This window comes from Panthera leo, chromosome A3, assembly GCF_018350215.1.
Source record: "Panthera leo isolate Ple1 chromosome A3, P.leo_Ple1_pat1.1, whole genome shotgun sequence".
NCBI classification, from domain to species: Eukaryota; Metazoa; Chordata; class Mammalia; order Carnivora; family Felidae; genus Panthera; species Panthera leo.
The window spans coordinates 114716119-114738286 of record NC_056681.1 but is presented as its reverse complement, the minus strand read 5'-3'; the positions used below and the strand labels follow the sequence as shown (position 1 = coordinate 114738286).

General features: G+C 48.8%; 1 protein-coding gene across 3 annotated transcripts in view; it reads right to left on the bottom strand.

Annotated features, from left to right (window-relative positions):
* The window catches only part of GALNT14 (polypeptide N-acetylgalactosaminyltransferase 14), a 208856-nt gene extending 191032 nt beyond the window's left edge, over nt 1–17824 (bottom strand). For all 3 annotated transcript variants that reach the window (XM_042933316.1, XM_042933317.1, XM_042933318.1), the window contains exon 1: nt 17671–17824. In XM_042933316.1, coding sequence (XP_042789250.1) covers nt 17671–17799 — 129 coding nt within the window. In that variant the 5' untranslated portion in view covers nt 17800–17824. The remainder of the gene's footprint in view (nt 1–17670) is intronic.
* Nucleotides 17825–22168: the final 4344 nt, after the last annotated feature.

Sequence of the window (22168 nt, the reverse complement as noted above, 5' to 3'; positions counted from 1 at the left end):
GTCCCACATCAGGCTCCATGCTAAGCATGGAGCCTGTTTAAGATTTTTTCTCTCTCTCTGTCTCTGCCCCCTCCCCCACTCACACTCTGTCTAAAATTTTAAAAAAAATTGTTTTTAAGAATATTTCATAAAAGTGGACAGCAAATTAGCAAAACATTACAACCATTTGCATCAAAATCAAGAAAAAGTTAGCATGGTTTTTCATCTTAAAGTTCCCATGAATGTGACAAAACAAGATAGTGAAATAATCAAGAAATATTCAAACAGGAGAGATAAATTTAACTCATTTTGATAGTGATATGATTTTATATCTAGGAAATCCGCTGGATTATTCAAGTAACCCCTGGATTTACTAAGAAAATCCTAGTAAAAGTATGATATTGGCACAGTAGGAGATAAATAGGTCAAGGGAACAGAATGGAACTCCAGGAACTAAAACTCAGTATTCTGGGGAAACAAATATAAGACAAAGGTAGTATTTCAGTCAGTGGAGGAAATGATGGTTTAGTTGGTGATATTGACACAAATGACTACCCATTTAAAAGAAAACAGAGTTGAACCCCTACCTCAGATTATATGTAAAAATTAATTCCAGATGGACTTAAGATTTAAAAATGTGTAACTCATGTAGAAGGGGAAATTTAGGCTGTTCTATATACAACCCAGATGTTAGGAAGATCTTTTTAATAAGACAGAACACTCATTAGCTATTATTAAAAAGACAGTTAACTATGAGAAAACAAGCAAAAACACTATATGGCAATATATAAAAAACATAAACAAAATCAACAGTATAACAATTGATTAGAAAAAAAAAATCTGCAATGCCCACGACCAATAAAAATCTGTCTGTAACATACAAAGAGCTCTTATAATTGACAACAAAAAGATAAACAGCCCACTGGAAAAACAGGCTGAGGATATGAATAGATACATCACAGAAGAGCAGATCCTTAAGGGCAGTAATGTACAAGAACACATCCAACCTCTCTGAAGTCAGAAGAATGTAACATTACAATAGGATCCCGTTTTCTACCCTTCAGATAGGCAAAAGGAAAATGACAACATTTATGCTAAAGGGGATGCTGGGGAAAGGGTTCTCATACTATGCTGGTGGAAATGTGGATTTTTACACTGCTTCTAAAAGCAATATTACTATACCCATTCATATAAAAATCAGACTCCCTTGGATTCAGAATTCTCATTCCTCAAAATCTATCCCATAGAAGCAAAAGCCCCCATGTGTGAGAATACGTGTGCAATATTTACTGCCGCACTGGGTTTGATAACAAATGTTAAGAGACAAGGTGGAGTCCCACTAAATGGAAACAGGTGAATGAAATCATAGAATATTATGCAGTCATTAAAAACAAGCTGGCTGACCTGAGCATTTCCAGGATATGTGATTAGATGACAAGTAAGATACAAAGACATATATACAACATGATCAACCTCTCTCTCCTGTTTAATAAGGACCACAGCAGATCTGTAAATGCTTATCTACGTTTCTATACTGATGACAGGTGCAGAGACAAGACACGGAAGTTTATATACACAGGTTGCTACGTTGCTTATGTAAAAGTGGGGGAAGGGAGGAATGGAAGGAGCTAGGGAGCAGGGGAGCCTAAATCAATCAATCAAATAATTAATTAATAAGCAGCAATGAGATAGCCTAGACAATATCCCATTTGGGCAAATCACCCATTTTGACGTTCTAAGATTTTTTTTCAATATACATCTTCTGTTAAACAAAATAAGGTCCTACTATGGACACAATTTTGAATCCTACTTTTTTTTTTTAACATGCTACATCATGAGCCTATGTGCATGTCCGCTGCATTAGGTCCTTTCCTAATCTAGCTTCCCAAACGGGTAATCTGGAGAGAGTCTCCATGGATCAGCCACACATTGCAGGTAACACAAACAGGCCATCAGCCTTGGGCTACCTGGTATATGTAAGAAGGAGGGAAGCTTCTAGAACCTCATTGTGATCCATCCTCCCAGTCACAACAGCTGGGATGTTGCCACTTCATTCCTCCAACTAATGCCCATGGACTCAGGTCTTCGGGACTCAGGACCCCAAGCATACGCCCTCAGTTCATGCCTTTTGTAGGTGACTTTTGGCCACAGCCCCGCCAAGGCTTCATCGAGGGGAATGTAGACAAGTGAGATGAATTTTCCAGAGGAGCATTTCTCTAGGAAGCAGCCACATGAATTAAAGATGAAAATAGGTGGTCAGGAGAAACCAGAATCAACCTCGGTGAGAAATGAAAAGCATACAGTCTCATTTAGGCCAAAAGTGTAAAAGAAAGGGAACATCAAATTCAAATTTCACTGAATTGCTACCTTAAGAGTAATTAGCATACTCAGAGCAGTTAAAACACTTAAACCCAAAACATGTACTAAACAAAGTCCCCAGTGAGTAGGGTATAATATTCCCAACCTGGGAGATCTGTTTACTTTCAGACATACTTGCGTTTTAGAACAATAAGCAAATGACTTTATTTTCAAACTCTTCCACATCTGGCTTGCTCCTGGTTTCCACTGACCTCTGCTCACTCTTGCTGGAGGCCTAGCACCTCATAAGACCTCCCTTGCCCCTGCCACCCAGACAGTCTCCCTTTCTGTAAATTCCTACAGAAGTTACCCCTTGTTCTACAGGAAGACAGTCTACATTTGCTACTGCCCTAGATTACACTGGTTGTCCCATCAACTCCATCGTAATATACTGCAGGTGTGGTAGGATCACATATTGAGATATTCATTATATTTCTTCACATTGCATTCTACCTGCTCACTCCCACCCCAAGCGGTACCCCAACCCCTAATCTCAACACACAACCAGGACTTGATGCTCCCTTGCTTCCAGGAAGGTGGTATGCAAAAGCCCGTGTTGCTGAAACAATAAGTAGCACAGAGGGTGATGGAAAAAAGGAATTCCTCTAACTTGGAAAAACAACGGAGGCAGCCAGTCCTAAGAGTGCTGGGTGCCCAGGGTGTAGCAAGATCCAAGAGGGACGCCTCAGTGCTGCCCCTAGGTAGGCGGGACCCTGAGTGTGGGGACTCAGGGCATCAGAAGGAACCCAGCCCGGAGGTCAGCACAATGACGAGGGTTTGGTCAATGATGTTCCAGCTGAGACCACAATGCCTGGAAGATTCAAGGCCCCTCCCGTGTTCCTGGGAGCACTGAGGAGGCCTCCTGGATCCTTCTGCAGCTCTAAGTAGAAGAACCCCCCCAGTCTAACTGGGTGAACGGGACTTTAGACTTGAATGATCCAATCCAACTGAATTCACTACAAATAGGGAAACGTGCCACCAACTCTAGACCTCAGTTTGTCCCATATAAGCTTTTTGTAAGAGTCAGTTGACACCTCAAACTTTAATTGCACGGAAACCATGTGGGTGTTTTGCTTCAGCGAGGATGTGAAATTGGTAGGTGTGGCCTGAGGTTTGGCATGTCTAACAAACTTCCAGGTGAACAAATACCTCCACCCAGGAATCACACTATGAGAACCAAAGGTCTGGGGCAGGGATTAGCAAACTTTTTCTCTAAAGGGTCCCGTAAAATGTGAGCTTTGTAACCCAGCCAGTCTCCCTCACCATTCAGCTCTGCCAGGGCAGTGTGAAGGCCGCCACAGAGAACACATAAAGGAGCCAGCGTGACTCTGTTCCCGTAAAACTTTATTGACGGACACTGATATTTGAATCTCCCACAGTTTTCATGTGCCACAAAATATTAATTTTGTTTTGAGTTTTTTCCCAAACATTAAAAAATGTAAAAAAACCAAAACCAAAACCATTCTTAGTTCCCAGGCCGTGCATAAACAGCAGGAGGAAGGGACTGGATTTGGCCCATGTGCAGACCCAGGTCTTGGTGCCCAAATAAGTATAGAATCACAAGAGGCACCCCGGGCAATTCGACCCACATGGCTTGCTCAGCCACCTTATTTTCTACCCTGAAGTTTCCCTATTTTCTAGTGCCTATTTTCTATCCTGAAGTTTCCTGTCTGCCTTCCACTAGGACTATGCTTTTCAAACAGCACACACTTCGGGGACAAGTAGATCCCGACAAATGCCCTTCTTCAAAAATCACCGAAATGACTTTAAAAGACCTCCCTAAATGCTTTTTCTTCTAATAAGAGGCATAGTAGAATAACAGGTTCCTGTTTTAGTGAAACAGCTTTTCAGGATGAGACTGACCTTCAACTAGAACTTTCTGAGCTAACGGGGGAGTGACATGATCAGGGGAAGAAAGTCACCCTTGCAAAAATGACTAGTAAATTCAAAAGCAATCTTCTCAAGCCTTTATCCTGTGAACCCGAATTAAGATTCTCTCTATCCCCTTGGCCTCATGTTCCACTTTAAAAACTCAAAAGAGAGGAAAGACGCCTCTTCATCTTGCGGTACCTTTCACCATTAAAAAACCATCCTAGAGATACAGCCGTATCCTTCCAGTAATACACAACAAATGTAAAACCCAGGAGGGAGGTAGTTTGAGAGAAAAAGTGGCCAGGAGCCAGCAGACAGCCACAGCTCCACGCTCCGTTACTGCCCCAAATTTGCCCTGGACATGAGGGCAGGACCCCAGCTGGGACATCTCCTACATAGGGCTTCACATAGAGCAGTGCCCCATAGGGGCTTGTGGGATGAATTGATGGGCTTGACCTAGTGGCAGGGGAATTTGCCTGCTCTGTCTCCCCATGCTGGCCAGCCACTCAAAAGGAGAAACTCCGAGGAGCTCACTGCCCCTTGTGAACCATCCCGATGACACCCCAGCATGGGCTCCAGAATCACCCAGACCTATCTTAGCTCTGCCACTTACTAGCTCTACTGATTTGGGCAAGTTATTGGAACTTCATGAACCTCAAGTTCCTCATCAGTAAAATAAGGCTATTCAATGTCATCCAGAGATAATATTTATAAGAGAACATTTTAACAACCTGTATGGCTCAGGCACTGTTTAATCAGAAGGGTGTCAGCCTTTTTTTTTTTTTTAATTTTTTTAAAATTTTTTTTAACGTTTATTTATTTTTGAGACAGAGAGAGACAGATCATGAACAGGGGAGGAGCAGAGAGAAAGGGAGACACAGGATCTGAAACAGGCTCCAGGCCCTGAACTGTCAGCACAGAGCCCGACACGGGGCTCGAACTCACGGACCGTGAGATCATGACCTGAGCCGAAGTCGGACGCTCAACCGACCAAGCCACCCAGGGGCCCCAGAAGGGTGCCAGCCTTAACACCACCCAGCATGACCGTACTGGCAAGCACCAACTAACTCTCAGCCTGCCAACCTCCCAGGCAGCCCAGGGAGCTCCCAAGGGCTCTTTCAGATGGAAGAGGACCCATGGAACTCCTAGCCACCCCAGGTGGCTAGGACTCTCACACTGCTAGGGGACACGCAGTCAACCTACATGGCTGACCTGGTGGGGAGTAGTGGGGAGTGCTGGCACCTAAAACACCCAAATGTCCATCCCATTTACCTTGAATCCAGGGTAACAAAGACCAAATCTTAAAATGCCACACAAAAAGCAACGGGGTCATCTCTTTGACAATTAAGTCCAGCACTGATCTCACAAAGAAAACCCCATGATCCCTAACCCCTTAAAAAGACACAGTGCCACAGTGCCATGGGAAAGATCCAGACACTGCTCTAGAATAGCCCGCCTTCTTCCCATAAAAGACCTGACACACTTCACACTTCAGGGCCTGACATATGGCACTCAATACATATCAGCTCTCCCAACCCCACTTTGGGACCAGAAGGAAACAAGAAAATGACCAGATTACAGCTCAATAAACAAACATGCTTAGTACGACTAAGCATAGTCGTACTAAAATTGGAGAAATTGGAGGTCTTGGCCCTGAAAGAGAAAAAAAGGAAACTGCACATTATAAAAAGGAATATGCATTAAAAGTAGAAAGTATCATAAATGCAGCTTATGTATTGTATTAATAGCAGGTATTTGTTTTTCCTGCTAATAATCTAATTAGCAGTCAATCCGATGCATCCTTTATCATCAGCTGATCCATAATTACTGCTCCATGCTGAGTATTTTCCCGGCACACGATAGCTTTCAACTCCTCAGCACAAACAACCAAATAATTGGTGCTATTATGCTAGGGAAGGAACTACTCTCCGAGGGAGGGATGATGTTGGGAGTGGGTAGCCATCCACTATAGCCTTCGCATTTTTGTATCTGTTGGTCAGTTCTCACTGTCCCCTCTCCAATCTGTCTTGAGGCACACCTAAAGCACCTTAACACTCGCAAGAATGGGATACCTTGAGGACTTCCTTTTTTAAAGTTTAACCCTGGGACAAGAAACATTCCCAGTCATCTGCCGGAGAGAAGTGTTCGTAAGGATGTCAAATGGTCCAGAAAGCACAATATATCTCCCTTTGAAAATGTTGTAAAGTTTTTTCTTTGATTACTGTTATAAAAGGACTCGTCCTAGAAGAGCCAGCTTCTGATATAAAACTACTTCATTCAATAGCTTCTGGTGTAAACAAGAGGTGTATAATTCCAGGAAGCAGAGCAAAGGCTGCTATAAAGGCTGGCTGCTAAGGTAAAGAAAGATCTATCCAAGTCATCACTTCCAAGACAGCACAGGGGGTGCGAGGGTGAGGGGACAGAAGGAAGCACGGGGTGAACAAGTGATAAGTGCAAAGAGGTAGACTCAAGGGCCAGACGGGTCCCTCTTGGAATCCAGCTCCTCTACCTGTGAGCCGCATGACTTTGGGAAAGTCACTGAACTTCCCTAAGCCTTGAGATTCCTCCTCTGAAAAGTGAAGCAAATAATACCGACTGTACAGGGTTGTTATGAATAGACGACTACACACACACAGCACCTGGCACTTACTAGGGGCTCAGATTGTTAGTTCTTTGCTTTCATCCTGGATACACCCACCAACAGCTGGTTTTCTGCAAGCCAATAGTTTGTGCCACGTAATTCCATTCTCTGGAATTAAACCTCCGCCGCTTACCTATAGGCATAAGCAGGTTTTAGCCTGGATTCACCACGGGACAGCTACACCAGCCAAAGTCCTATGCATGGTTCCCACTGTCCTGACGGCCCTCCCCCAGCACCCACTCTCCTAGAATCCTCCCCATCCTCCCATGATCCAGCAACTAAGGGGTTAACACGCAGCACATACTTTGGTTCGCTGGTACCCTTGGCACACCAGTTGTTAAAGGTCTCCCTGATTATTTATTATTATTATTATTATTATTATTATTATTAAAGGGAATAAGACTGGGGAAACTGGAAAGACAGATCAAGACCTTTCTCCAGAGACGGTCTCATCCAGGAAACAGGAATCAATAGCTATAAAAAGAATGAAAACTACATACTCTGACCCCAAGTGAGGTGCTGAAATCTGAGTCAGAAGCCACACACTCAGAGGTTTTTGTTTGTTTGTTTGTTTGTTTTTGAACTTTTTACTGAAGTGAAATACACAAACAGAAAAGAGTGTGTGTTCAGTGACTTTTCGCAAAGGGAACACATCCAAATAACCAGCACCCAAATCAAGAAACTGAACAGAACCAGTTCTCCCCAAGCACCCCTGTCCCCTTCTTGTCACTAACCCCATGAAACTGACTTCTAACACCATACATTTGTTTGGCCTGATTTCGTGCTTTATACAAATAGGATCTCACAGCCAAATCTGGCCTGCCTCCCACCTGTTTCAGCACACCCTGCAAACTAAGAATGCAGTTTACATGTATAAATATTTGAAAATACGCAATACTAAAAAAAGACATTTCATGAGATGTGAAAAATACATGAAATGCAAATTTCAGTGTCCATAAATAAAGTTTTATTGGAACACAGCCATGTTCCACTTGCTTACATTATTGTAAACTCTATAATAGCACTGTTGAGTAGTTACAACAGGAACTGTATAACCTAAAAAAAAAAAAAAAATACATACAGTCTGGCTCTTTCCAGAAAAAGTGTGCCAACTCCTATTCAGGTTACATGACATTCACCGGAATACAAATATATTTCTCTGGGGTTTCTAGCTAGGAGCAAAACTGCAGGGTCAAAGATATATACATATGTTCAGCTTTTGTAGACACTACCAAGAAGCTTTCCAAAATACACGCTCCATTGTAAGAGAACAGCTAAAACCTGGAGCAGAAACCATAATGCCAGTTTTAAGAGAGGCAGGGAGAATTCCAGGGAGTTATGTGATCCAGAATTGGGCAAATATGATTAGAAAATCAGTAGGGCTTCCGAGTAGAGAGGGAAAATATCAGACTTCTTAGGTTTACATTTCTTTTTGTTCTGACTCCATGCACACTTGTTAAAAATATAGTTCCCTTTAATGTTGCCATGCTCCATGAAAATAGACAAGAGTGAAAAAACCATGTTTCCGTTTGGGATCTTGGAGTAGACACTGACTTTGTCATTCAGGCCACATAACAAAAGCACCACCATAAGCCCTTCAGTAGTTAATCTGAACTGCAGACAAAATATCCAAGAAGACATTAGCAGCTCCTGATTTTCTGCTTTCGTAAGTTGAAACGTACACACGGACAGCAAGTACGTTAGTAACACCCATCCTCCCAAGCAGCTGTGAAGAAGCTGAGCCTGGTACTGGGTGCAGCCGGCAGTCAGTCTGACTACAAGGCAGGACTGAGCAGTCATCAAGGGGTCTTCAGGGCTAAACAGCACCACACAGGCAGGGCGCCCTCTGCTTGGGGACAGAGGCACTTCCCTGGAGTCATCCACCACATACTTGCCTTGCATTTCAAACAGGACATATTAGGTTCTTTCAAGTGACATTTTTCCTCTTAGAGGGGAATTGCTTCTGATCGTCCAAACACCACATTCATCAGGAAAGGGATTCAAATCAACGGTGTCTGTCTTAATTGCACAATCCCGTTGACTTTTGAGAGGAACAGCCTCGTGAATGACAGCAAAGTTTCATTTCCGGCTGTCAACCCTGCCGGCCTAGGAGGGACGTCCTCACCGACACTTGGACGGAGCCACTCTGGCCCAGCATCTTCCCACAGCAGAAGGTAGCATCCTGTGGAATGTTTCTCTAGGGCCCGGGGGTAAGTCAAACCTGGCCGTTCCTGGAAGAAAACCCAAAGTCTTCCTGGACCTGCAGTTGTCCTTCCTAGATGGGCTCTCTGGTGCCCCTAATTCACTCCTCAGTTCCCTTCCACATGCAGAAAAGCAACACTGGTCTTCCATCAGAGGTCGGGAGTCATTGCTCAGCAAGAGCGCTAACCTTTTGTCCATATGAAAATATACATATAACATGTACCTACATAAAATAGATTTCAATGCTAAGCAGAAGCTGAGCATGACCATAATAGAAACAGCATGAGCTTTAGAGTCAAAAGAGTGAGTTCAAGACAACTTACTGGTTGGGGGTGCCTGCCAGAGTCGCCTCCCCCTTCTAACCTCGGCTTCATCATACTTCAGAAAGTGAGAGTGTTACTAACTTCCAGCTCACGTGGTTGCAGGAAAGATCAAAGGAGGCATTTGTGAATACAAACACCGTGTAAACTGTAAAACATCACAGGAAGCGGTGGAGGAAAGAAGCTCCCGCTTAACATCCTGTTCCTGATTCACCTTTAATTAATCAAGTCTTTGAGCCAGTTCCCCCACCGATGAAGACCCCAGCCCCGCCATAAGCACCTTAGTCAATTCCGCACCCATCTGGCAGCCATCAATTGGCCGTCTATTAACAGCCAATTATCTGGGCAGCTTAATTAATCTGTGCACCACGTGCTCTGATCTCCCCGAGATCCTAGAATACAATGAGCCTGAAATATGGGCGCCAGCTAATTTTTCAATGGCCATCAAGGAATTTGGCGTGCATTATTCCTGTGTGTTGCAGCTGCGAGTGATGGGCGCATAAATATTGATTGGACCAGTCTCTCTGTGGCTGGGGGGAGGTGGGGGGGGGGGGTGGTGCGGGTAATGAATGACTGAAGTGTTCTCAGAGGAACAAGAAAAGCTACATAAATCTCCAGTCCCAACCACAGGGAAGAAAATCCTAATTTCTAAACCATAGTGAGACAAGGAAAAGGGACAGTTAGCCTCTTTGGAGAGAGCTTGTCAAGATGGGGCAGTCATACCCGTTCTCTAGATGCTTCCCTCTCTCTCCTGGCCTGGAATGAGATGCAAATTGGGTTTAAACAACCAGGATCATTAGAAAGGAGGCAGCTGGGTGGCTGTTCCCTTCATCTGGGAATTCAAATCCAATGGCAGGAACATGTGAGCATACAGCTCTCCCCTGCATTTCCTTGAAAGATCTCTGTAGTGCTTACAGTTAAGAAGACAAGTGACATGAGGAGAATTTAATTATTTTTTTAAGTGCCTAATCTTGTCTCTGGGAATGGTATGCAGAAGAGACGTTGTACTTGGAAGCGGCGTTGTCCGGGACGCTGTGGGTCAGATGGCTCCTCAATTTCTGCGAGAAGGGCTCACGCTGCTCCCAGGGCATCCTAGCGAGCGGAATGGCCCGGGGTGGCCCAGGGCAAGGCAGTCACTTCCCTCCTTCGTTAACAACTGCTTTTTCATCCAAGGCATCAGGGACACAGGCTGCTCGAGACCTTGGCTGGAGCCACAGGGAAGTCCCAGGCCCTTGTCCCCTATCCCAAGACTTCTTCCAGGGGCTCCTGGCCGAGTGCCCTGGGGCTCTCTGCTCTAGACCCCACCAGCTTTCCAGGAGACGCAAATAAGAGGAGGGAGAATGTGGTGGAGGGAAGAGGGGATGGTGTGAAAGAGAAGCAGGAGGAAAGAGGACCCCCAGCTAACACCGCAGAGACCTCTCCCTCTCTCTCCCCTCTCAGCTTCCGAGTGTTCGTTCATTAGGTCCTGTGATGGCAGCAGCTGCTGCCAAATGCAAACACTGCTGCCCCAGAAGGTCACATCAGGCCATTTATTCTGAAATACCAAAATACCAGAGCCAGCAGATTTCAGGAGCTTCTGCAGAATTCCCCAGGGTACCCGAGTACGCGTGTGTGTTCTTCCATATCCCAAAGGGGTTCTTTCTTAATCAGCTCAACATCTGAGGACTCAGAGACTGATTTATTTTTTTGGTTAATCTAGCGTTTCTGGTAAAATAATTAAAAGATAAGTAATAGACACGGAGTATCTGTGGTGTAATTATTTATAGCCACGAGGTCTTACTTTCGGAGTCATTCCCAAATTACCCGAAACGACTGAGACCTGCTGGCGGGGCGAGGGCGAGACAGGCAGGGGGGCCGTAGCCACACTGCCCCCATTTCACAGCTGGGGAGACTGGGTCCCAGGAGAAAGGACCGGAGTTCCCTCCGGCACGGCCAATGGACAGCCACACACACACAAGAAAAGCCAGAAGGTGAAACCACACGTGATGATGTGACACGAGCTGCCAGGGGAGGGTCGGGCTCTCAGTCTCCTGACTGCAGTGAACAGTGCGAGTCTCTGAGGCTCCTGTGAGTGGGAAGGCTGACCACCCAGGGGCCCTGCAGCCAGCTGCGGCGGGCGGCGGGCACATTCACACTCACGGCCCCCCGCAGATGGTGGGTCTCTAATGTTGCTCTCTGGGGTGGCATGTGCAAAAGCCATGGCAGGCTTCGCACACTGCCCCGGACGGAGGAGCAGGGGATCTGTCCCTGCTTTCTAATTCAGACACTCTTTCACAAAGTGCAATGGGGACTTTGAGATGCTCTCTGGAGGAGCGACAGAACTGGACACGTTAGACACTAAACAAGGGCACAGCAACACATATCTTCAAATGCGCCTGACAATGGAGAAGACGGTTTTGGAAATGTGCGGTGGAAGGCTGCGGGAAAGGACGCAGGCGAAGGAGGCAGACGAGCTATCCTGTGAACCAGGCCGTGAACCAGGCCGGGTGGAAACCCTGGGCCTCAGGCATCAGCCAAGGCAGCCTCATTCTGTCCCTGTTTAGTTTATAAATGACCTCTGATGAGTGGAAATTAACACTTTGAAATGAAGCAAACACACAAGCAACCTTGAAAAAGGGTAGTCTCTAGACAGGCTGAGGGAGGCTTATGACAGGAACATTAATTTCTCTTTCCCTCTTGGTTTTGGCCCTTTGTCTTCCCTGACTTGAGCAGGTATCATTCTATGCCTCCAGGAACATTTGAGACAGGGATTCCTGGTCTTTGTTTCCAAAAGCAGGAGGCCACTTCGGTGAACAAGGGTTTAGTGAGAGAGAGAGCTCCCCACACTGACTCAAAGAGAGTCCCTCAGAATGATCCGATCCATAGGTCCCTAGACAGGGCCTCCCACCTGGCCCTGAAGGGGAGTGCTTTCTTAGCCAGAAAGCAAGCTGGGATGTGGGTACAACCCAGTGTGGGCAGACTCCCACCAGCCTGATGGGCTTGAATTTGGCTGCAGGGGAGAGCTCAGGGTAAAAAAAAAAAAAAAAAAAAAAAAAAAAAAAAAAAAAAATAGCTTGTTGATATCTACAAAAACAGGCTATTTCTTGAATATCTGAGGTTCCAACCTGCTACTTTCATATTTCTCAGCCTTGTACAGCAGCCGCTACTGGACCACGAAGCAACACTATCCTCCACCTGCTTTGGGAACCACAGCGGGGGGGGGGGGGGCAAAGAGCCCAGAGCCTGGCACCAGCACACGCAGGAATGAAGGAAACAACGGACGCTCATCTGATGGTGGGCTACTTCTGGTCACGCCAGGGTCAAATTCCTTGGACAGAGTCCAGGATGCATGCTCCAAGTGTCAGCAGATTAACAGGGTCTCTCTCTAAAATTCATGATTTTTTTTAATGGGAGAAATGATCTACTAAATGGGGAATAAAATAACAGTGTCATATACTCAAGGCATTTGTGGCATGCAAATACTACCAAAAGACAAGCTCTTTTCTAATAGCGTTTGCTATATTTCTAGTAGAGCACAAATACATCTACATGGGCCCGAGGCACTTTATTCAAAGCCTTTACATCTCCAATACCTTCCTCAAAAAGTACCCTCAGGCCTCAAATTCTTTTGCTTTTACTAAGCCCTAAGCCCCTGGACTAAATTTAGTTTCTTGGAAGAGACAAATGTGCTGCTTTTTTTTTTTTTTTTTTAATTCTGTCGGTTATTGTATAATTCTCCAAATGGCAAACAAATGATACAGGAGAGAAGAAATGAAAACATTTTCCAGGTATTTTTACTGGTATAGTATTTATCACTAAAATACAGTTTGACTTAAGACATCAAACTTGTTACACGATTTTCAATTAGGAATTGGAGCTCAGCAGAATTTGGAGGGGGGAGGGACCCAGTAAAAGAATCAAATCAACATTAAGAAGTCAAACTTAAAGAAATCTTTACTTGAGCTATTAATAGAGCCAGCCCTTCTTGGAACTTAAAAAAAATCCAATTAATTTTATTAAACCAGGAGTGCAGCGTGCCTTCTCTACATCAGTTGGATTGTGACAAGGCACAGGTTTTATTTTATTATCAGGTCCACTTTAGAGATCCCATCCCCAGGCCAATGAGGATGCTTTCCAACACTGGGAAAAAAATGTAAGGGCCTGGGAATTACAGCCTGTAGTGGACTCCAGGGAAGGCAACTTGCCGTGGAAAGTCTACGTGGAGGGGTCCCTGGCCCAGGAGCCCCAGCCCCAGTCCTCTCCTCTCCAGTTTCTGGGGTGTGGGGGCCGGGGGGGGGGGGCGGGAAGGGGAAGCTCAAGGTTAAAAAAAAAAAGAGTGCTTGTTGATATTCTGACTTCTTTTTAGAGAAGTCCCCTGACTTCTCTAAATATTTTTTTTTAATTTTTTTAATGTTTCTTTGTTTTGAGAGAGAGAGAGACGGAGTGGGAGTGTGGGAGAGGCAGAGAGACAGGAAGACACAGAATCCGAAGCAGGCTCCAGGCTCTGAGCTGTCAGCACAGAGCCCGACGCGGGGCTCGAACTCACAAACTGCGAGATCATGACCTGGGCCGAAGTCAGATGCACAAACAACTGAGTCACCCAGGGGCCCTTCTAAATATTTTTAAGTGAAGGGCACCCACTGCTTGTGCTTTGGGAAATAAACTGACCCCCTCTACCAAGGTGGGAAGGAGTCCAGGAAGGACAAAAACTTCCCTAAGGCTTCCTTTCAATGTGTCCAAGTCAAGAGCTCTTCAAAGGACCATGAATGAGCATTTCCTAGGAAAAGCTAGGATACTGAACTCACACAAAACTGAGTTTTTTTGCCTACAATAGACAAACATCCCAACCAAATTCCTACTATTGAGGAAATAATCTCTGCCTTGGAAAGGATTCTGCAATCATTGGCTGCAACCGGACCCTCCCCACCAGGGGGAGCTCTGTCCAGCCAAAGGAGCCTCCTCAGCCCCAGGTGGCCTCCTCCAAGAGCAGATCAGGATTCCCCCCTGAGGAGGTTCCCCCACAAATTATACCAACACCTTCCCCCCTCCCTGGAGCTCTTCAAAGGCAAGTGTCTAGGCACAAACCATGGAAATGCTGGAAAGGAGGTTGGGAAGCACATGCTGTGAACACCCCTAGCCTCACCCCATTACCCACAAGTGCAGATCCAGGCAGTCCACACAGCAGAGCGGCATGGAAGGAGCCTGTGGGTGGGCGGTGCCGAAAACGATCCCATTCCATTCTTACCCCGGATGCTGCCACTTAATAATAGCCTTGTTATCGTGGGCCAACTGTTTAACTTCATTATTCAGGCTTATCTGCATAAACGTATTATCTGCCTTATGTGGTTGTTGTGGAGATTAAATGAGGGAATACGTGTGAAATAGAGCTTTTGAATTTGTAAGACACCACACAAATGCTAGCTTTTGTTACTTCGCCTGAGTGCACATGCTCACACGAGCTTGGTCCTTGAGGAACTCAAGAAGAATGAAATCATTCGGCCATGTTTGCATGGGGCCAAACTACAAAAAAATCAACACACTTAATATTCTTCATCTAGCTCCAAATATCATACCCATCAATAGGCTGCTTCAGACTCACACGGAACACTTGTATAGACAGTGATTCTGGGACCTTCTCCCAAACCCACAGAATCATAGTCTCTGCAATAAGCCACAAAACTTGTATGTTAAACACTCTCCAGAGGATTCTGCCATGCCGTCAGGTTTGGGAACCAACCGCACGCCTTTGTACAGGATGCGCAAATTTCCTAAACAGGTCAGTCATGGCAATAACATTGTTTTGGCGCTCAGAAGGACTCTGTCTCTCCGTCTCTTTCCTCAGATACACATATCCTAAGATACGGAGGGGTGTTCATCTACCAGACACAAATACACTCACGAAGAGACACAACACATATACGTGGGCACACGAGGTCACACATACAGGCAAAAAACAGAAAGGAGAAATATACTAAGAAGGGCGCCTAATAATAAAAGGTATCGAGATTTTAAAAGTCTATACAATTTGTGCTTCTCAAGGACACAGAACATGGGAGGAAGAAGAAGTAAGATATTAAGACCAAAAGCAAGTGGCCAAAACTAGAAGCCCACCTCTTCCATGACTGCACACCACTATGTCCAGAATTCCAATATTAGACCACTCCCCCCACCCCACCCACTACTCACTTGTTTGTAATTCTGCCTCAACCAGGAACTTGTGAGAGCCTCCCTACCTCCCTGCAAAGGGCAGGGACATAGTATCTTCATGGCAGCAGCCTCCAAACCCAGCACAGGGCCTGGCATCTAGCTGGATTCAGTAAATGTGTGTCCAGCACATGCCAGGGCGAGAAGAGGCAGGTAAAGACGAAAGACAAAGTGCACAAAGAGGGATACGGATCTCTTGTCCCAGCTCCCTGGTGTAAACTAAGAATAAGTAAGCTTAAGGTAATGAGGTTCAATGCAAAACAGAGAGAGTTCACGTCCCTGCAGGCATCATTAACTGCATCACAAGGAGCAGAACCACCCTGGGGGAAAAAGAAGAAAAGCTCTCCAGATCTACAGGCAGGTCTGAGGTGAGAAAATTGATCCAAAGGCTTTTTGAAGTCACCAGTCTGATCTCTCACTCCCCTGCTTACTACCCCTCCAAGGGCCCCTAGCACCCCCAAGGTCCTACCCAATCCTACCCTTTCACACTTGCCTGCCCTTACTCCTGCCGTCAGCCACGTGGTTTACACTCAAATTATGCCAAATTCACACAACCCGCTGTGTCATTCCTCTAAGCCTGTTTGGTACAGTTAACCTCTACCTTGAATGCCCTCCCTACCTCCTGGCAAACCTACTGTTCATCCTTCTCAACTCAGTTCTGTCACATCCTCCTCCCCCAGGAAGTCCCCAGGCTCCCATGACACCCAGTACACTGAGCCCTGTTGGCGCTCAGCACTCTGTATGATCCTGGCACATTCCTGAGCAAAGCCCCTACCCCTAGAAGGTGAGATCTACATATTTGTACCCATAACACCTAGCACACTGCCTGGCGCACAGCAGACCGTCAATAAACGTTTGTGGGACTCAACTCGGCATTAGCAAGATTCCAAAACACAAGTGCCAGAAGACTTAGTTAAAAAGGGATCTGAAAGACACCTTGATTTAGTGGAAAGGTTCTGAATATCAGCGGTCTGAGTTCAAGTCAGAACCACCTAAGGCAAGGCACAAAGACTGAACCTGTTTCTTAATCTATGAAATGAGGATACCACCCAACTTACACAATTACTTATGAAGAAGCACCTATTGTTTACCTGGCACAAACTGGGCCTCTGTATGGACTTACTGGGGAGACCCCCTTCTCTCCCCATCCCCCCCCCCTCACTTTTTTAGCCTCCAGCTTCAGACCATACCCTCTTCCAAGGGCTTTTTCCAAGTCCCTGGAGGACTGCTCTGGACCCAGTTAGTAAATGTTGTCTGCCTGGTCAGGAACCCCCAGAGGCCTCCTTCTGTGTCCCACGACCAGGTCTGAGGAAGAGGAGACTCAGGAATGGGGACTCTGAATTAAAGGTAAATGTGTGAATGTAAATTAAAGGGAGAACCTTCTGGCTGGGCTTGGAGGAACCCACGGGGCAGGAGTTGGAAAAGCCACTTGGATTCTCATTTCCCCAACTCCCCACCAACATCAAGGCGTCTGGTTTTACAGGCTCCTCAGTGGTGTTCAGGGCACGTTCAACTTCCCACGCAGCTAAAGAGATCGGGGACAATTAGAAAGCAGGGGTAGCGACAGGCCGGCGGGCCCGGGCAGCCAGCGTGCGGGAGGCTGCACGGCGCTCGCCCGCGATGCACACGCGCGCGCGGCGCACCCCGGGCCTCCGGCCTCCCCTGGTCGGGCCTGGCAGCTGCGGGAAGGAAGGAGGTCAGCGCCGCGGCCAGACTCCTCGCGGGCGCCAGCACCGGCCCGCCCTGCCACCCGACCCCACCGCCCGCGACTCTCCCGCAGCGTCCACGGACCGCCACCCCTGGGAGGCTCGTCTGCAGCGTCCCCTCCGCCCCGGGACCCCAGCGCGCTGCCCAAGTTCAGCTCCCCACTCTGCCCGCGAGCGCGCTCCCGCCACCCACACCCACTCCCACTGCCACACTTCACGGGTCGGGAGATGCCTCGAGCCTTCCTAAATCCAGAAACATCACCCTGTGGCCGCAGCCGGCGCCCCGTTACCTGCTCGCGGCACCCAGACTCCCGCCCTGGCTTCCCGGGAGCCCGCAAACCCGGCGCGCGGGCTGCGCGCACTCCTGCAAATCAGTGCCCCGCGCCCACCACGCCGCCCAAGCCCGTACCTTGGGGGTCTGCACTTCAGGTCCCGGCGGCAGCTCGAACTTCTTCTTGGTTACCCAGAAGAACAGCAGCACGGTGATCCAGAGCACCCCGAAGATCGGCAGAGCCAAGCGGCGATTCAGGCGCCGCATGGTCCCGTTTGCCTCGTCTTCTCCGCGGCGCTACGCCCCTGGGGCACCCCCTGGCGGTCAGGGTCGGCGGGGCAGGAGTCCTGGAGAGCGCCGACCTCCGGATCAGGGTGCTGGGGCGGCAGGAAGCTGCTAGGTGCTCCGCCCGCTTCGGAGAGAAGCGAGCAGGGGCGGGGGGCGCGGGGCGCAAAGGGGCCGGGAAGGACCGAAGGGCAGCCAAGCTGGGCACACGTTCCCGCCGGAGAAGCGCAGTGGCAGCTGAGATGCTCCCTGCGCCGCCGCCGCCGCCGCCGCCGCCGCCGCCTCGCCCGCCGCCGCCGCCGCGAGGGAAACGGACTCGAGCTGCGGGGAGGGAGGAATCTGAGGCTGTGCCCGGCACCCCGGGAAGAACAAGAGGGAGGAGGGAGGGGAGGGAGCGAAGCGAGAGCGTGGGCCCGACAGACCGACTCCGAGGGAGCCCGGGCGGGAGCGAGCGGGGCTCTGCGAGGGGGGCGCTACCGCCGCCCGCCGACTGAGGCGCATGGTACGGCTCGGGGGCCGCCGGCGCAGCCGAGCCCTGGCCGCGGCTCCGGGGCCGTCCGGGGCTGGGCCGGGGCGGGGCAGGAACGGTACCCCCGCAGGCCCGCCACCCCAGCCGCAAGGTGGGACCTAAGGGCCAAGCCCGGGCAGGGTTGAGCTGTGTCTGGGAGGACTTTCCCGCTCGGCGCGGGGGCTGCACGTGGCGCTCACGCCCGGAGCCGGTCCCCAGTGCACCCGCCTTCCGGGAGCCGGCGCCGGGACCGGGGGACGCGGGCGCTGGCGGGGCTGCCGCCTGGACCGCGGTTCACTCTCCTGGCCTTTCAGGGCCAAGGCCGAGTTCAGCCAACTCCCCCGGGGTGTTTCTATGCCTGCCTGCAGGTGCCTGGCAACTTTTTCTGCTTAATGGAACGCTGAGCTGGTCTAAATTTAACTTTAAAGAAATCTTTTTAAAAATTAAGGCGCAATTATCTCCCTTAAGGGTTTTCTCTCCCTGTAAGCATCAGGGCTCTGCGCTTGCGGGGGGGGGGGGGGGGGGGGGGGGGGGGGGGGGGGCGGTGTTCCAAATTTGCGCCAACCACATGAGGTACTTGGGAATGACCCTGGGAAAGCCCCCTTTCCCAAATGCCCTTGGAAAAAATGCATTCTTCTCCTTTTTGCAGATGAAAACTACTTGGGTCTAGAAGCAGCGCAAATAACGGATTGGATTCGCACGCAGGCCTCAGTTAGACTAGAATAATGGTGCTGTCAGGGGAGGAGGCGTTCCTGGCCTGGGTCAGCCATACTGGCCATGGGAATACTGGGCAAGTCCTTCAGCTTTCCCCAGCCCTAGATTCCTCATCTGCCAAATGGGGGTGGTAATACCTCCTTGGACAAGTGAGTGAATAATTGTGAAAGCTGAATGCAGGGTGCTGGTGTTATTCGAATCATTTGACCCTTCGAAGAGGGGTGTTAAAAACTCTGTCCTGCCTGGGGAACAGTGGCTGCAGGAACTGTGCCATTTGAATGTATGCGGTCTTATTTGGAGGGGTGCTTATCTCATTAAGTTGCTCGGGGAGGTAAGGATGAGGTACCTACCACTGTAGAGCCACCGTCCTCTTGCCTGTCCCCACAGAGCTCAGTATAGGGGATACCCCATACCCTACCTGAGGCGAGCAGGGCTGTGGAATTCATTCTCTAGTAAAATGGAGCCCCCAAGAAGTGGAGTCACATATGGAGTAATCTGCTGAAAGCCCCCTATACTTGGTGCCTTGTCATTCAGCCACAGGGCAGTCCTGCCTCACAGCCCCAAAGAGTTCTTGGCCAGGCTGTAGGTAACAAGGTTTCGGTTGGGAGCAGAGGTGGAAATCAAACAGCCCAGAACAGCTGAGCTCTCTTGGCAGCCCATCTTAAGATTCAGCTGAGCTCTCAGACCGTCACACAGAACCCTGGGGGTAGGGGACTGGTGGTCCAGAATCTGCCTTTATTAGAACTCTATACGCTGAAAGGTTGGGGTAGGCTCCCCAGCCACCACTTTGGCAGGGCGAAAATCCAGGTAGATCACTGTAATGGGAGGGATGAGGGGAGCAAAAAGGGAACCCATCCGTGCAGCATCGTGAGCGCCCTGGGTCTCTGCCAGGGGCCTCACCCTGGACCTGCAGCCTTGGGCTGGCGCCCTGTTCTGCGGCAGGCTCTGCAGGGGACCCCCAGGCAAGCGGCTGAGATGCTGTCGGCTCCAGGCAGGAGCTGCAACACCGTAGTCCATTGCTCAGCGCTTTGTGATGCGGCTTCCGAGTAACAGATGGCAGACGGTTACACAATCGCCAGGCTTTAGACATGGTGCAGCACCACACTGCCTGCCGCCGAGGGGCTGAGGGGCTTCGTTCTGTTTGGCATCTGGGGAAACCGAGGCCCTGGGTTTCCCGTGGCAGCTCCATGCAGAGCCTGCAAGGGAGAGCAGGGATTGCCTTCCAAGGATTGCCTTCCAAGGGATTGCCTGCTTCTTGAATCGTTATTTTGCCCTCTACTCAAGTGGAGAAGATCCCCTGGTCCTCTGGAAGCTGTCAAGGGAATCCAGTTTTGCCAAGTGTCGTTACCTGATCCAGCCCAAAGGTATAGTAGTCTGGGTTGTCACATCAGTAACGGTCATCAGGATTGAAATGCACTTCAGTTGGGACTTCAAGCGTCTGGAAACCAAGTGGGTCCCCAGGCAGGACCCAGCCCTGTAGGTCTCTCCCAGGACCCGGCATGGGCCCCCTCACCCCCACCCCCACCCCGTGCGCTCTGGTGGATATTTAAAACTTTAATAACCAGCTTAAGTAATGCAGAGCACAGTTGATCCCAGTGGGGGATTAGCTATCACTGGCGATTAATCCAAGTTACTTTTTTCTCATCACAGCTTATATGGGGAGGAAAAGCTCCTAGCAAAAGATTTAACATGGCAGGAAATAAGATAAATTAAATAAGAACTCTCGTTAGGAATAAGGAATTAGGACTCTCCTGGTGCCCTAAAATGGATCTACCTCCCTGGTCTTGATATTCCCGAACAAGTTCCTCAGTTCTCTGGGTGGGTCTCCGTTTCCCCATCTGTAATGCCACGCCCTCTCAGAGGCCCTTCGAGCTCACACACACAAAGCCCTGACCTTCCTTGTCCCCGGCTTAGGACTCTTCCCGCCACTCCTATTGTTGGCAAGTTCTGTGCGAGCTGTTCTCTCCTCACAGCCGAAGACATTAGAGAGGAAATTGGGTATTGGAGCAGATGTGAGTCATTCGTGTTCATATAAAAACTATGGAATAAAACCCATTATGGCCCCGGAAAGCTGTGTAAAGCAGCATATGGAGCAAATGTGAGCTGGAAACAGGAGGAAGCTATGGAGTCCAAGGCACATGCTCTCCAACGGCCTTTGCTTTGGGTTTTCACCCTTGGCTTCCGGCTTCCTTTCGCTGTCCTCCTGTCACTGTCCGCGAGCTCTCTGCAGCCTTTTGCTGCTCTCGGATCCGAGTCCCTGTATCCGTCCTCTCTGCCCACTGCGTGACTTAAGTGACAGCGCGTGTGTGCCTGCAGTCTTATATCTGCATGCTCATTAGACCTGTCACCCCCAGCGAGACGCCCTGTGTGCCGACCTAATGAGATTTTACCCACAGGGGCCCGGACAGCTTGCTGTGGAGGGCTTTACCCCTTCTGGGCCATAGGGAGGGCTAAGCGGTAGCCGGGCAGATCGTAGCACAGCGGAGAGACGAGACACGCACACGGCCCAGCACTGGCAGGGGGCCCTGGCAGCAGAAGGAGCAACGGAGAATTCAAAGATGTCTTGTCTTTATTCCACAGTCGTACAGACCCAGGTCTTCGGGCCGACCCCTGCCGTCTGCTCTGTTCAAGTTCCCCAACTGTAAATAATACATCAGCCCTCTTCCTCGGTGCTCCTCTCCCTTTCCCCTGCCACAGTGGCTTCTGTTACAACCACATGTCCCAAGTCTCCTGCAAGGTCTTTTGATAAAGTGAGTGATGGAATAGTTTAGGCTGCGTGGTAAATGCGAATGAGCTCTTACCAAACTCCTTACCTCCTCTGTCTGCCAAACTGGTGTATCGTCAGAAGAATAAGGCCAACTGGTTTTTCCTCTCATCTTTGGTGAGTAGATGGGTGGCTTTATCTCAGGGATCTGAGAGTCACCGTTCTGGACTGCTCTCTATCCATTAAGCAACTCCTTTCACTATCCCACTACCCCCCTCCTCCCCCACCTCTTGTTTTCCCTCGGTACCCCTCTATAATTTGCTTCCTAGAAAGGGATTTATAGCTTTGCATTTCAAAAGCCTGCTTCTCCCTTCATTACTTGTGCCCCCCAACTTTCTCTGCTCCTCACCCAAATAGCAAGTGGA